Here is a 14,692-nt window from a genome sequence, read left to right as displayed (position 1 = left end):
ATGGTGGTATAGTTGTGTGTGCCAAGAATATGGATGCAAACAATTGGTTCTCGGATCCTTGAGCAACATGAAACACAAACAAAGTGACAAGTGTAGGGATAGAGATGAAGATAGATAAGTTGGGACTTGGATTTTGTATCCCCTTTCTTGTTCTTCACATGTGAACTATATATACTTAGGTGGCAGTTTATGTAACAAGGTATGATGCAAAAAAGAGCTACACTTTAAAAAGTGAGTGTAATACCTTATTTATGGAGCATATGTTTGCTCAACTTAGGTATCGATTGAAAATCCTTACAAATGGAGTAACATGCTTGGTACAGAGGTTGAAAATGTATCATTCCATGTCAACTCTGTATATCATTAATGCAACAGCTTAGTGGAAATATTAATGGTTTGTCTAAGCTATGGATAATGCATTGAATACAAAGGGAGATGTGAATTTGCTAGAGTTCTTATGAGCTTATAAGACGAGTCACAAGCTTTCTGACTAGTTTATGGACTACAAAACATTATATCCAATGAATTGGAAATCACAAGCCTCCGCACCTCTTTCCAAGAGCTAGTACAACTGGAAACCTTAGATGAGAAGTGGATCCAAGCACTTTAACATTTTGACGCAACTCAACAATGACACGACGCAAGGCTTGGCATTTTAACAAAGTAGAATAAGAAGCCAAAAATCAAGGAAGGAAGCTTCGTGATGAGATTTCTTGTCAGGTGGAGAAGCAACTACATAAAAAACTTCTTTGATGTTGTAAAGTTCTTTTAAGGGTGAATCAATTTTAAAAATTGTGGCACATGAAGATGGTCAAGAGGTACCAAGATGCACAAGTCAATCATGTGTGAAGATCTTCTACAATTGGCATGGCTAGCAAACCCCCTTGAAAGGCATGGGGATTTGCTAGGGGGGAAGATGCAACACCCAAAACCCCCTTGAAAGGCATGGGGATTTGCTAGGGGGGAAGATGAGACACCAAAAATAGACCCCCTTCAAAGGCATTGGGATTTGATAGGGGGTAAGATGTGACCAAAAATTCACATTTTTAAGTTTTAACTATTCTACATTTTCTTGTGGCTTCACATTTATGTGATATGAAAAATTGCTTACATATGTATTAAATTGACACAATAACAAAACACCTCTAGATGACACATACGACATCATAATGAACTACGCATTACACCTCAAACTTTCAGATTACTTACAAAACCCCTTAGATCCTCTAAAATTCAAGAACACTAAACCTACCTCCTCAGCAAATATTCTAAGTTTCCACAAACAAGAGAACACAACTTAGAAGTGTGAGCAGTAACAAGAGATCTCAGTTTACATGTTAGTACTCTTAATAAAAATAAACCACAAAACTTCCAAAAGATAATTCACTTCATTACCTTAGATTACAGCAAGGGATTAAGGCGCCATGTGTTGCTCACATGACCCATGTCCCTGTTAGTATTTCTACTCACTGCGATCTGCCCTAAATGGAGGCACAGCTGCTCCTTTTCCATGCACAACTTGGTCTTATCTTGTGGTTAGCTACCATACGAGAACTCTGAGCTACTACTTGCATGCCAAATCTGACAACATGCTCTCTCTCTCTCTCTCTCTCTCTCTCTCTCTCTCTCTCTCAACACTAAGGACTGGGTAAAGAAAGATGTTAATAGAAAAGAAGAGACCCCCAAACTTCTGCAGTCACATCAATCCTCGTCTTCACAGTCGTAGTCCTCTTCTGGTTGAAACACATTCTGATCCTGATGTGGTTTTATCGGCAGGACATCAGGGTTGAATCCTTGGAATGCAGTCCCCAACCTTTCAACCTCTTTTTCTGCAGTTGCCACTTCACCATTCTCGTCCAGTTCCATGTTGAGATCAAAGTCTTTTGGACACCGTAAGCTTGCCACCGTATCCGTAACTGCTCCACTGGTCTCACCTTCATGAATGTTTGTGTCATCGGCTGGCGACTTGGGACTAGCGTCACAGTCATCACTGACCTGAGGTGATGATGCTGCTTCATTGTCTTCAGGCTTGTCAGGTTCAGCAATCCTCATTTTTTCACTGTTGCTCTTCCTTCCTCGACCACGCCCTCGGCCCCGCCCCCTGCTTGGGACAGCCTGCAGATCCTGTTAGCATAGGAATATTCAGCTAAACATCCTTAAAAAACAATGCAGAAACAAGTCTTTGATAGGTTACAAAACCTATATGGAAGTCTTCCAGGTAAACACAATAAATTGCATGTGGGTAATAATATGAAAGCAATGCATACAGATCAGTGATCAAGCAACTGAAAAAACACCACTTCGATATGAACAATACCGATCTTGATCGCTTAGCATCCTCATCACAGCTATCATCATTGTCACCCTCCACAGCTTTCCTGCGCATAAAACAGCATGAGTGAAAGATGAAAGGGTGATTTGAAGGTACAAAATCGAAACTAGATATTCAGACACTGTTCTTACCTCCTACGCCCAGTGTCACCACTTACAGCAGCTTCTGCATCAAGATCAGGAACACGAGAGACAGTCTCTCGTAAAAAATCAAAAACACTATGGCTACGAACACACTCCTTTCTGTAGAAAACAAAGATTCAGATGCTCAGTCGCAACGAAAACAACTTCAAAATTTAAGGAAACGAGAGGGAAAAGTGGTGTGCTCACAGATGATGTGAATTCATAGTCTTTGCTCCCCTCTTAATTGTGATGTCATATGTTCTATCACACAAGTCTTGCAGGAAGAGCTCCAAAGCCTTGGCTAAAGCCAATCAACAAAGACCACAAAAAGAAACAATAAGATCTCTCTCTCTCTCTCTCTCTCTCTCTCTCTCTCTCTACCAAGGATCACTACTGACTACATGTACATACACTCGTGTTGGATGTTTTCATTTTACTCTCTTTCAGTTTTCCATGGAACCATTGTATCACTTTTGGTCTCATAGACCCATTTTTTATTCACATTCAACTCAAGGGGAAAGGGGGTGGGGGGGGGGGGGGGGGGGGGAGTGTATCTTTTTGAATTTGCTAAGGTCTCAACAGAGGGTAAATAGTTTCATTAAATGTTTATGAAAAACTCACCCCTTTTCTTGTAGCCTACACCCTCCTAGACCATGTCATAGAGAGTACTGCCAATAATTGTCCAGGGGGCCAAGGACAACCCACCAAATTGGGTGGTGCCCATTTAGTTAGAAATTTCTCCAAGTCTAGCACGGAATATCACCTTGCTACACGAGCTACAAATTAAGACATTAACTAATTAAAATTATTTAAGTGATGCAACCAATTAGGACATTGTTTTAACAAACTCATTGCTAAGCTAGTTAGCAATTAACATCCCTAAAAACACAGTTAATTTACCTGTAATTATGCTTACGAAAGTGACTAATTCTGGTCAAAAGAGCCACTAAAATTAGTTAATTTGGGGAAAAATCTGGACTTTCTGATGGACCGAATCTGTCCCAAAAGAGAGAATGAAATCTCCCTTAGATCTCTTAGCAGGGTGGGCATGTAAACAAATAGCGCTCCTCGTCCTCAACCTCACCAGAGAGAGAGAGAGAGAGAGAGAGAGAGAGAGATTTAGTGAGTTAATCCAAAGATTCCTCTCTCTCTCTCTCTCTCTCTCTCTCTCTCTCTCTCTCTCTAGAATAAAAGCCAAAGAAAACTCCCCAAAAAAAAAATCCCCACTTGTCTTTTGGTTTTTAATTGAAAAACACCTCTTTTTGTTATTTTTTCTTTCTTTTTTTTACACTTATTGTTACTTGTTTTATCTTGCATATAATAATGTCCTTTTCTTTATGAATTGAATTGAAAAAGAAAAGAACAGACAATGGAAAAAAATAAAACTAGGTCCTAAAGAAAAAAATTTAAAAATTTTAGAACTTCAAAATATCTAATCTACCCGTCATTCCCTACCCTACCTAGAACCCCACTAACCCACCCTGCCCTCTACCTATCCCCCCTACCAATTACGTCCTAGTCGTCATAGATCCCCATGCAACTGCCCCACACTGGAGACCAATCCCAATCGGAAAACAAATGAACAAATTTAGATCACTTAAACTTGACAATTAATGTATAGCACAATCATCCAAAAAATCTGAAAATAACAAGACGACAACTTGACACCACCACTAGGGCCGGAAATGGTCGACTCCCCTCCCCCCCCCCCCCCCCCCTCAATACAATATGTATTTCTTGGAGTATTGGATGATCACAACTTTCAAGGGCTCTTAAGCCAGACTTCTCCATACATGAAGTGAATACAAATGTGCGAAATACTGTAGATGTTATCGGTGACGAATCCATTTGTACATGAAGACCGCGTCACAGGCAGTCTCCTACCTTCACTAGGCTAGGCACCCGCACTACACTGGGTCTTCCGGGACCGTGCACCAGCAGGCACGCCCGTACTAACACCTGGCAGGGTGATTCTCCACGGAGAGAAGAAAACCTGGTTCTCCAAATGAAGCATTGCTCCCAAATTCCCGAGCCCACTGACCTTCACTGGCTCTCAAAACTTGAGAGCACGATCAAGGCAAACATAGACTCCCAAAGTGAGAGAGGGAAGAAACATTTGTAAAAGAAATTCTGCAAAACTAAATAAAGATATTTGATTTATACAAAAATCTTATCAGATAAAAGAGAACCTAGATTTTTACAGCATGGATGAATTATTTGCCATTTCCAAGTGAAGCCCAACAGTTCCACCAAGTTGCTGATTCGAAAATTAGGTGTATCTATCTGTGTACATGTACGGGAGGTACAAGACTGGCACAGGCAAGTATACTGTGCAAGCAAAGCAATGTTCAGGTTGCAACAGGTAGGTAGAGGCTATGCAGAACAGTATGGAGTAAGTACCAAGAGCAAATAGGGCTTGTTCAAATGATAAGGGGTTGTACAGGCTGAAGGACAGAATCAAATACAGGCTGCAACCCATGATTCTACACATGCTAGCCTTAGGAGAAAGAGGAAGAGAAGTCGGTTTTGTTGTAGCACGCGGAAAAAGAGAGAAAGACAGTCAGGCTTTTCTTGCTGCAAATACCTTCGGGGAGAGAGAGAGAGAGAGAGAGAGAGTGAGTGAGTGAGTGCAGTCGGGTTTCTGGCTGCCACCTTTCCTTCTCACCTTCACACATTACGTGTAATTCATTTACATGACAAGTACAAGACCTTCTTTAAATGATTTGTGGGCACCCACACTTATTAGTACCTATGGTTAATAGCTTTAATGAGTGTGAACACATAGCCTTATAAATAAAAAGGTTAGAATGACAACACTTAAAATAAATGAATATGCGAAACTTACCACCTATTCACATGCAATAAAACATGTCAGAAGGACAGGCACACCCACGGTACACTGGAGGGCGTCCCGGCCAGTGCATTGGCACGACATAACAGGCAGTCACACAAAAATAAATCACGCGAAAACAAATCCAGCATACAAATATGGACGCACGTGCACATGTAATGGACGAAATCTCCCTTTCATGAAACTTGTACAAAACATTCTAGTCGGGCACAAATTTGGCACGACAGAATGTGAAAATCCTAGCCTTCCTATGGAGTGACAATCCCATAGGCAAGACGCAGTACAAACATGGGTCCTTCCATGGAGTGACAGTCCCATGGACAAGACACCGTCCTCGCCATACACAGGTGGTACGATGCGAGCTCCCATCCATATGGCACGATCCTAGTCACGCACAGGTGGCACGAAACTGGTTTCCGTCCATGTGACACAAAATGACTGGCCCTTTCACATGAGACTTTGGCTTGGCCTCATATGAACATGGCACAGATTTGGCCGCTCTATGGAGTGACAGTCCCATAGAAGTGGCACCAGAAATGCTGGACCGAATGGATTTGGCTAGCACTTTAGATGCATGATATTCCCCATGAAAGACATCAAACTCGACACATTTAACACCTATCTTAAATTCTTTGAGCTTTTTGGCATGTAACTCGTATTCTTCCCTCTTTCTCTTCCCCTTATCCAACGGGGGAACCCTCTCTGCATGGACTTCATGAGCAACCAAAGGTGTTTCACAAGGCATGGTGGCATGTGCTCTATGAATCTGTGGCCCAGAAGTGACTGACACCTCTCCCTTGTGCACATAAGATCTCAACCGTTGAGTTGCTGGGTCACCAGGCTTCAAAAAAACAAGGTGAATTCTTGAACATTAATTCCCCATCCTCTCCTTCTTCGAGATCCCCCTTTCGAATGAGATAGGAAAGTGCCAACTCCCTTGGCTTCTTGCCCACTTCACGAGCCATGGACTCAAAGGTCATATCCACCATAGCATAAACTTTCTTTGCTTAATGACACTTTGCACATGCGGATCTTCATGCAAAAATTTCAGCTCTTGCTCCTTGGCTTGCAAAAGCTTCTTCATGTATTCCAATTCAGCCCTCAATGCATCGGGCTCATCCTCATGCATAGGCTCTTTCCCACGGGATAGCTGACCCATCAAAGCACTATCATAAACCCTCTCAAGGGACTTGGTGCCTTCCCTGCAATGCATCAGAATCTCAAGAGACACTTGATTGACCCCTTCAATTTCGCACTTCCAAAGGATTGCCTTGGGTTGTCCATTCAGTCAAGTGTCTATGTGATTGCTTCTGATTTCAAAACACCATGTCCCCTCTTGAGAAAGACAGACAACCGGGCTCTAATACCAATGCAACTGCTCCACACTAGAAACCAATCACAATCGGAAAGCAAATGCACAAATTTAGATCACTTAAACTTGACAATTGATGTAAAGCACAATCATCCACAAAATCTGAAAATAACAAGACACAACTTGACACAACCACTGGGCCGGAAAAGGCCGACCCCCGCCCCCTCAATACAATATGTATTTCTTGGAGTATTTGATGATTACAAGTTTCAAGGGCTCCTAAGAATACAAATATGCCAGATATTGTAGATATTATCGATGACGAATCCATTTGTAGCTGAAAATCGTGTGACAGCAGGCAGTCTCCCACCTTCACTAGGCTAGACACCCGCATTACATTGGTCTTCCGATACTCTGTAACAACAAGCACGCCCGTACTAACACCTGGCAGGGTGATTCACCACGGAGAGAAGAAAACCTGGTTCTCCAAATGAAGCATTGCTCCCAAATTCCCAGGCCCACTAACCTTTCACTGGCTCTCAAAACTTGAGAGCACGATCAAGGCAAACACAGGGACAATTGGTTCTCATAGACTCCCAAAGTGAGAGAAGAAACATTTGTAAAAGAAATTCTGCAAATTTAAATGAAGATATTTGATTTATACAAAAAACTTATTAGATAAAAGAGGAGAAAACCTGGAGTTTTACACCATGAATGAATTATTTGCCATTTCCATGTGAAGCCCAACAGTTCCACCAAGTTGCTGATTCGAAAATTAGGTGTATCTATCTATGTACATGTACGGGAGGTACAAGACTGGCACAAGCAGGTATACTGTGCAAGCAAAGCAATGTTCTGGTTGCAACAGGTAGGTAGAGGCTATGCAGAACAGTACGAAGTAAGTACCAACAGCAAATAGGACTTGTTCAAATGATAAGGGGTTGTACAGGCTGAAGTACGGAATCAGATACAGGCTGCAGCCCACAATTCTACACATGCTAGCCTTAGGAGAAAGAGGGAGAGCAGTCGGTTTTGCTGCAGCATGTCGGAAAAAGAGAGAAAGGCAGTCGGGTTTTTCTTGCTGCAAATACCTTCGAAGAGAGAGAGAGAGTGTGAGTGTAGTCGGGTTTCTGGCTGCCACCTTTCCTTCTCACCTTCACACATACGTGGCCTTCCCCAACATCTTTACATGTAATTTATTTACATGACAAGTACAAGACCTTCTTTAAATGATTTGTGGGCACCCACACTCATTAGTACCTATGGTTAATAGCTTTAATGAGTGTGAACACATAGCCTTATAAATACAAAGGTTAGAATGACAACATTTAAAGAATAAATGAATATGCCAAATTTACCACTTGTTCACATGCAATAAAACACGTCGGAAGACAGGCACACCCACAATACACTGGAGGGCGTCCCCGTCCAGTGCACTGGCACGACATAACAAGCAGTCACACAAAAATAAATCACACGAAAACAAATCCAGCATACAAAGATGGATGCACATGCACATGCACATGTAATGGACGAAATCTCCCTTTCATGAAACTTGTACAAAACATTCTAGTCGGGCACAAAACTAGCGCGCCAGAATGTGAAAATCCTAGCCTTGCTATGGAGTGACAACCCCATAGGCAAGACACAGTACAAACACGGGTCCTTCCATGGAGTGACAGTCCCATGGACAAGACACCGTCCCGGCAATACACAAGTCGCACGATACAAGCTCCCATCCATATGGCACGATCCTGGTCACACATAGGTGGCACGAAACTGGTTCCTATCCATGTAACAAAATGACAAGCCTTTTCACATGAGACACCGGCCTGGCCATGCTTGCTAAACCTATCCACAATGGTCCAAATAGCATCATTCCCATGCAGGGATCCAGACAAGTCCATAATGAAGTCCCTAGTAATGCTTTCCCATGGTTGCGAGGGAATAAGCAAACTTGGAAGCTTTTGCCGATCAAATTTCACCTTCTGGCAAGTAATACATGCATGTACATAAGCCTCAATGTCTTGACGCATGCTTGGCCAAAAGAAATATCTCTCTATCATGCGTGTCGTAGGTAAAATACCTCTATGACCAGCATAAGGTGAAGCATGACATTCCTCCATAACCTTTGGACGCATATCCTTCACCACACATAAGCAGTTATCCTTCATGAGATAACCCTCTTTGATCACATAAGTGGCATGTGAGTGACCATCCATCAAATCAGCATCCAAATGGTATTAAATCACGCATGGCAGTCAAGTCCCCATGTGAGGCCACTAAAATGGCAGCTACGTATGGCCTCCTGGACAAGGCATCTGCCACTACATTCTTCTTTCCCAGTGTATGTACAATCTGAAAATGGAACATAGAAAGGAAATCTGTCATTCTCATTTGCTTCTCTAAGAGCTTTGTTTGAGATAAAAAGTACCTCAAACTTTGGTGATCGGTTTTGACGATAAATTCAACCCCAAGAAGAAAATGCTTCCATATTTTCAAGGCATGAATTACAGCCAAGAGCTCTCATAAATGTCCATATGGGTCTCTGCATCTTACAATCTACGGCTTTTGTAGGCCACTGCATGACCCTCTTGATTTAGAACAGTCCCTATGCAATTCTCACAAGCATCACATTCCACCGTGAATGGCTTTTGTAAGTCTAGAATGATGAATACAGGCCCACATATGATAGCATGCTTAAGTTGGTAGAAGGCATCCTGCTCATCATTTGAAAGTGACTTTCTTCTTCATAATGTAATGGCGAGACAATCTTGGCAAAATGCCTTATGAACCTCTTGTAATATGAGCATAATCCAAGGAAGCTCATGCACAGTCTACAACTCTGGCCGATTCCGAATTGTTTCAACCTTAGCAAGATCCATTCTCACACCCTCTTTGGATACAATGTGCCCCAAATAGTGTATCTCTGAGAGAGAATTTTCTTGGCATTTATGAAGAGTTTATGCTTTCCCAACTCTTCAAACACTATGGCCAAGTGAATCCTATGCTCTGCTCATTCTTGGAGAAAACCAAGATGTCGTCAAAGAATACATCTCTGAATTTACGATGGGCTCGAAATATCATGTCCATCATTCGGTTAAATGTTGCCAGGGCATTGGTAAGGCCAAAAGGCATCACCAAAAACTCATATAATCCAAAAGTTGTCCTAAATGCGATCTTATGGACATCTTGGCGTACCACACGAATCTGGTGATAACCACTCTTCAAATCAATGCGGCTAAAACAAGCCAAACCATCAAGTTTATCTAAGATATCATCTATGCACGGAATTGGAAATCGATTCTTGATGGTGAGCTTGTTTAGAGCTCGGTAATCCACGCATATACGGAATGAGCCATCCTTCTTTTGCACAAGAAACATGGGAGAGCAAAAAGGTGAGGAGCTTAGCTAAACCAAACCCTTCTCTAAAAGCTCATTAACTTGTTTCATGATTTCCTCTTGTTGTGCGGCACTCACACGGTATGCGGGTTTGTTAGGTGGAAAACTACCTGGCACAAGATCTGTGCGATGATCCTCGGGCCTCTCAGGAGGTAGCTCTCCTCGCAATGCATCCGCGAAACAATCTTTGTATGCATTAAGAAAATTCAGGCTATCTTGAGTGAATACATCCACATTCATATTACTTTGTTCAATCTTATCACGAACAAAAACCAAGTACGCGGAAAGACTCTTTTTCATTGCCTTATTAATCTAGATGCGTGATACAATTAGGATGGAATCCCCTTCTTTGCCAACATCAATGACATGCATGCGGTCTTTATGCATAAAAGTAATCCTGTTTGTTTTGTACTCTTTGCAAGGCTCAAGCCTATGATGCCAAGGCTTACCAAGCAGTACATCACATCCATTAAGAGGAGCAATCAAGAAGTGCTCATGATCCAAATAACCCTGTATATGTATGTGCAACTTTCCAATAAGAGGAGTAACCTGCACCTCTTTGCCAACAAAAGCAACCTCTGTCTCAATCTGGAGTCCCATATCCCCAATCTCTATGCCCAAAGCGGTTGCCATCTGTGTAGAGATGAAGTTATCCATCGAACAATCATCAAACATAAACAAGACGGACTGATCCTTCATTTGCCCCCAAGCTTTGCATACCACCCTCTCTTTGTCATCATGCTCAGTGCTACCTTGCACATCGGGAACGGCATGCACATTGACCTTAGGTTGCTTATCCTCTTGCTTTTGCTTGCGGGTTGGGTATTACCTAAACATGTGCTCTTTACTACCACAAGAAAAACATTTCTCCTCTTTTGCATATTGCTCCCTTTGCTCGGGAGTCGAGCCAAACTTGTTCTTCTTTGGCCCATTATCCTTAGATGATGTATTTTTTATTTTACCTCCCTTTTGGGCTTCCCAAAAGTTCTTTTTAGGTGGCTGTCCACCTTTTTGCAGGTTTGGGACAGCCCTCTCTTTGCGCTTAGCTCAAGTCTATCCCACTTTAGTGTGAGAGTTTGATCCGCATTTGGAGGCAAAAACTCGGCATAAAATATATCATTATACTCTTTCCAAGTACAAATGGGATCTTTGGTGGTCTTTTCAGTGATCCACCAATGTGCAGCTATCTCCTTCAAGAACATGCTTGCATAGCAGACTTTAGGCTTCTCAGTGAAGTCCTCATCACTAAAAGCAATGTCAAATCGTGCCACAAATGCTAGCACTTCAGATGCATCATATTCTCCATGAAAGGCATCAAACTTGACAAATTTATCACCTCTTAAACTCCTTGAGCTTTTTGGCTTGTGACTCATGTTCTTCCCTCTTTCTCTTCCCCTTATCCAAAGGGGCAGCCCTCTCTGCATGGACTTCATGAGCAACCAAAGGTGTTTCACAAGGCATGGTAGTATGTGCTTTATAAATCTGTGGCCCAGAAGTGACTGACACCTCTTCCTTGTGCACATAAGATCTCAACCGTTGAGTTGTTGGGTCACCAGGCTTCAAACAAGGTGGATTCTTGAACATTAATTCCCCGTCCTCTCCTTCTTCGAGATCCCCCTTTTGGATGAGATAGGAAGGTGCCAACTCCCTTGGCTTCTTACCCACTTCCCAAGCCATGGACTCAAAGGTCATATCCACCATAGTATCAACTTTCTTTGCTTCAATGACACTTTGCACATGCGGATCTTCATGCAAAAATTTCAACTCTTGCTCCTTTGCTTACAAAAGCTTCTTCATGTGTTCCAATTCAGCCCTCAATGCATCGGGCTCATCCTCATGCATAGGCTCTTTCCCACGGGATAGCTGTCTCAAAGCACTGTCATAAACCCTCTCAAGGGACTTGTGCCTTCCCTGCAATGCATCAGAATCTCAAGAGACACTTGTTTGACCTCTTCAATTTCGCACTTCCAAAGGATTGCCTTGGTTGTCCATTCAGTCAAGTGTCCATGTGATTGCTTCTAATTTCAAAACACCATGTCCCCTCTTGAGAAAGAGAGACAACCGGGCTCTAATACCAATGCAACTGCTCCACACTGAAAACCAATCACAATCGGAAAGCAAATGCACAAATTTAGATCACTTAAGCTTGACAATTAATGTACAACACAATCATCCACAAAATCTGAAAATAACAAGACACAACTTGACACCACCACTGGGCCAGAAAAGGCCGACCCGTGCCCCCTCAATACAATATATATTTCTTGGAGTATTTGATGATTACAAGTTTCAAGGGCTCCTAAGAATACAAATGTGCCAAATATTGTAGATATTATCGATGACGAATCCATTTGTAGCTGAAAACCGTGTCACAGGCAGTCTCCCACCTTCACTAGGCTAGGCACCCGCACTACACTGGTCTTCCGAGACCGTGTACCAGCAAGCACACCCGTACTAACACCTGGTAGGGTGATTCACCATGGAGAGAAGAAAACCGGGTTCTCCAAATGAAGCATTGCTCCCAAATTCCCACGCCCACTGACCTTCATTGGCTCTCAAAACTTGAGAACACGGTCAGGGTAAACACAGGGACAATTGGTTCTCATAGACTCCCAAAGTGAGAGAGAGAGAGAGAGAGAGAAGAAACATTTGTAAAAGAAATTCTGCAAAACTAAATAAAGATATTTGATTTATACAAAAATCTTATCAGATAAAAGAGAAAACTAGATTTTTACAGCATGAATGAATTATTTGCCATTTCCATGTGAAGCCCAACAGTTCCACCAAGTTGCTGATTCGAAAATTAGGTGTATCTATCTATGTACATGTACAAGAGGTACAAGACTGGCACGAGCAGGTATATTGTGCAAGCAGAGCAATGTTTTGGTTGCAATAGGTAGAGGTACAGACTGGGCAGAACAAAACGGAGCAAGTACCAACAGCAAATAGGGCTTGTTCAAATGATAAGGGGTTGTACGGGCTGAAGTGCGGAATTAGATACAGGCTGCAACCCACGATTTTTCACGTGCTAGCCTTAGGAGAGAGAGAGAGAGAGAGCAGTCGGTTTTGCTACAGCACGTCGAAAAAAGAGAGAAAGGCAGTCAAGTTTTTCTTGCTGCAAATACCTTCGAAGAGAGAGAGAAAAAGAAAGAAAGAAAGATATATTAAGTGTCTACTAAAGACCCAATGGGCCTATGAGACCAAAGTGGTATAATAATGCCCATGGCATATCTCATCATGGAATGGGAAATAAAACAGAATGAAAACATAAATATAGCTATCTCACTGGGATGATACAAAACTGTCCATGGAAACTCGTCATGGAATACTAAGAACATAAAAACATGGGAGCAACATCAGCTCCGAGTAGATGGTATACCACTCTCCAAAATGTCAAGCATGGGGTTGACGAGTATGGCTGAGAGGTCTCCCTCACCTTCACACATACGTGGCCTTCCCCAACATCTTTACGTGTAATTCATTTACATGACAAGTACAAGACCTTCTTTAAATGATTTATGGCATATAGCTTTAATGAGTGTGAACACATAGCCTTATAAATACAAAGGTTAGAATGACAACATTTAAAATAAATGAATATGCCAAACTTACCACCTGTTCACATGCAATAAAACATGTCAGAAGAGAGGCACACCCACGGTACACTGGAGGGCGTCCCCGTCCAATGCACTGGCACGACATAACAAGCAGTCACACAAAAATAAATCACGCAAAGACAAATCCAACATACAAAGATGGATGCACGTGCACATGTAATAGACGAAATCTCCCTTTCATGAAACTTGTACAAAACATTCTAATCGAGTACAAAACTGGCGCGACAGAATGTGAAAATCCTGGCCTTCCTATGGAGTTACAGTCCCATAGGCAAGACGCAGCACAAACACGGATCCTTCCGTGGAGTGACAATCCCATGGACAAGACATCGTCCTGGCCATAGACACGATACAGGCTCCCATCCATATGGCACGATCCTCGTCACACACATGTGGCACGAAACTAGTTCCCGTCCATGTGACACAAAATGACCGGCCCTTTCACATGAGACTCCGGCCTGGCCTCATGTGAACATGGCACAAACCTGACCACTCTCTGGAGTGACAGTCCCATAGAAGTGGCACCATAAATGGAGATGGACCGAATGGATGGCCAAATGGTGACACCCCACCCTGCAGATTCCCCTCTTCGTTGCTTACCTGTCCCTAATCCCCATCAAAACCTTGGGCTGTTTTCACGCTACCAAGAGTGGATCAAGTGCAAAGAGAGAGAGGGAGGTTCACGACATGACGAGTTGGTGCACAAAGAGAGAGAGAGAGAGAGAGAGAGAGATGTGATAGCAAACAAGAGAGAAAGATTGCACAACTCAAACGATGCTCAATTGTTATAGAATCACCCAAGTGCATGCTTTTTAAGGCATCAAGTCTTATCTCTTCACCAACCAAATAAGGGTTGTTCACACCCAAAGAGGATGTTCACACCAACTAACTAAGAAATACCCAACAAACCCCCCTTCAAAGTGATGGAGGTGATCCTGACAAACCTTTAATAGTCACAGTGATATGGACTCTAAACTACAATCACGTGATACAAAAGAACATAGTGCTGCCAACACCCGAACTCCTGATGTCGAGCCATACATAAGGGCTTGACCA

At 42.5% G+C, this 14,692-nt stretch overlaps 1 protein-coding gene across 2 annotated transcripts in view; it reads right to left on the bottom strand.

The window, feature by feature from the left end:
• Positions 1 to 1,308: 1,308 nt before the first annotated feature.
• LOC147625920 (uncharacterized) overlaps positions 1,309 to 14,692 on the bottom strand; it is a 49,441-nt gene continuing 36,057 nt past the window's right edge. The window contains exons 5-8 of one of the 2 annotated variants that reach the window (XM_086817454.1): positions 2,662 to 2,755; positions 2,464 to 2,574; positions 2,318 to 2,378; positions 1,309 to 2,124 (exon numbers count right to left, since the gene is read on the bottom strand). In XM_086817454.1, the coding sequence (XP_086673580.1) occupies positions 1,702 to 2,124; positions 2,318 to 2,378; positions 2,464 to 2,574; positions 2,662 to 2,755 (689 nt within the window). In that variant the 3' untranslated portion in view covers positions 1,309 to 1,701. The remainder of the gene's footprint in view (positions 2,125 to 2,317; positions 2,379 to 2,463; positions 2,575 to 2,661; positions 2,756 to 14,692) is intronic. The other variant, XM_086817455.1, reaches the window with a different exon arrangement.

This window comes from Cibotium barometz, chromosome 23, assembly GCF_041138505.1.
Source record: "Cibotium barometz isolate CiBa-2024 chromosome 23, ASM4113850v1, whole genome shotgun sequence".
NCBI classification, from domain to species: Eukaryota; Viridiplantae; Streptophyta; class Polypodiopsida; order Cyatheales; family Cibotiaceae; genus Cibotium; species Cibotium barometz.
Note: the sequence above shows the minus strand (reverse complement) of the source record. Positions and strands in the feature narration are given on the sequence as shown.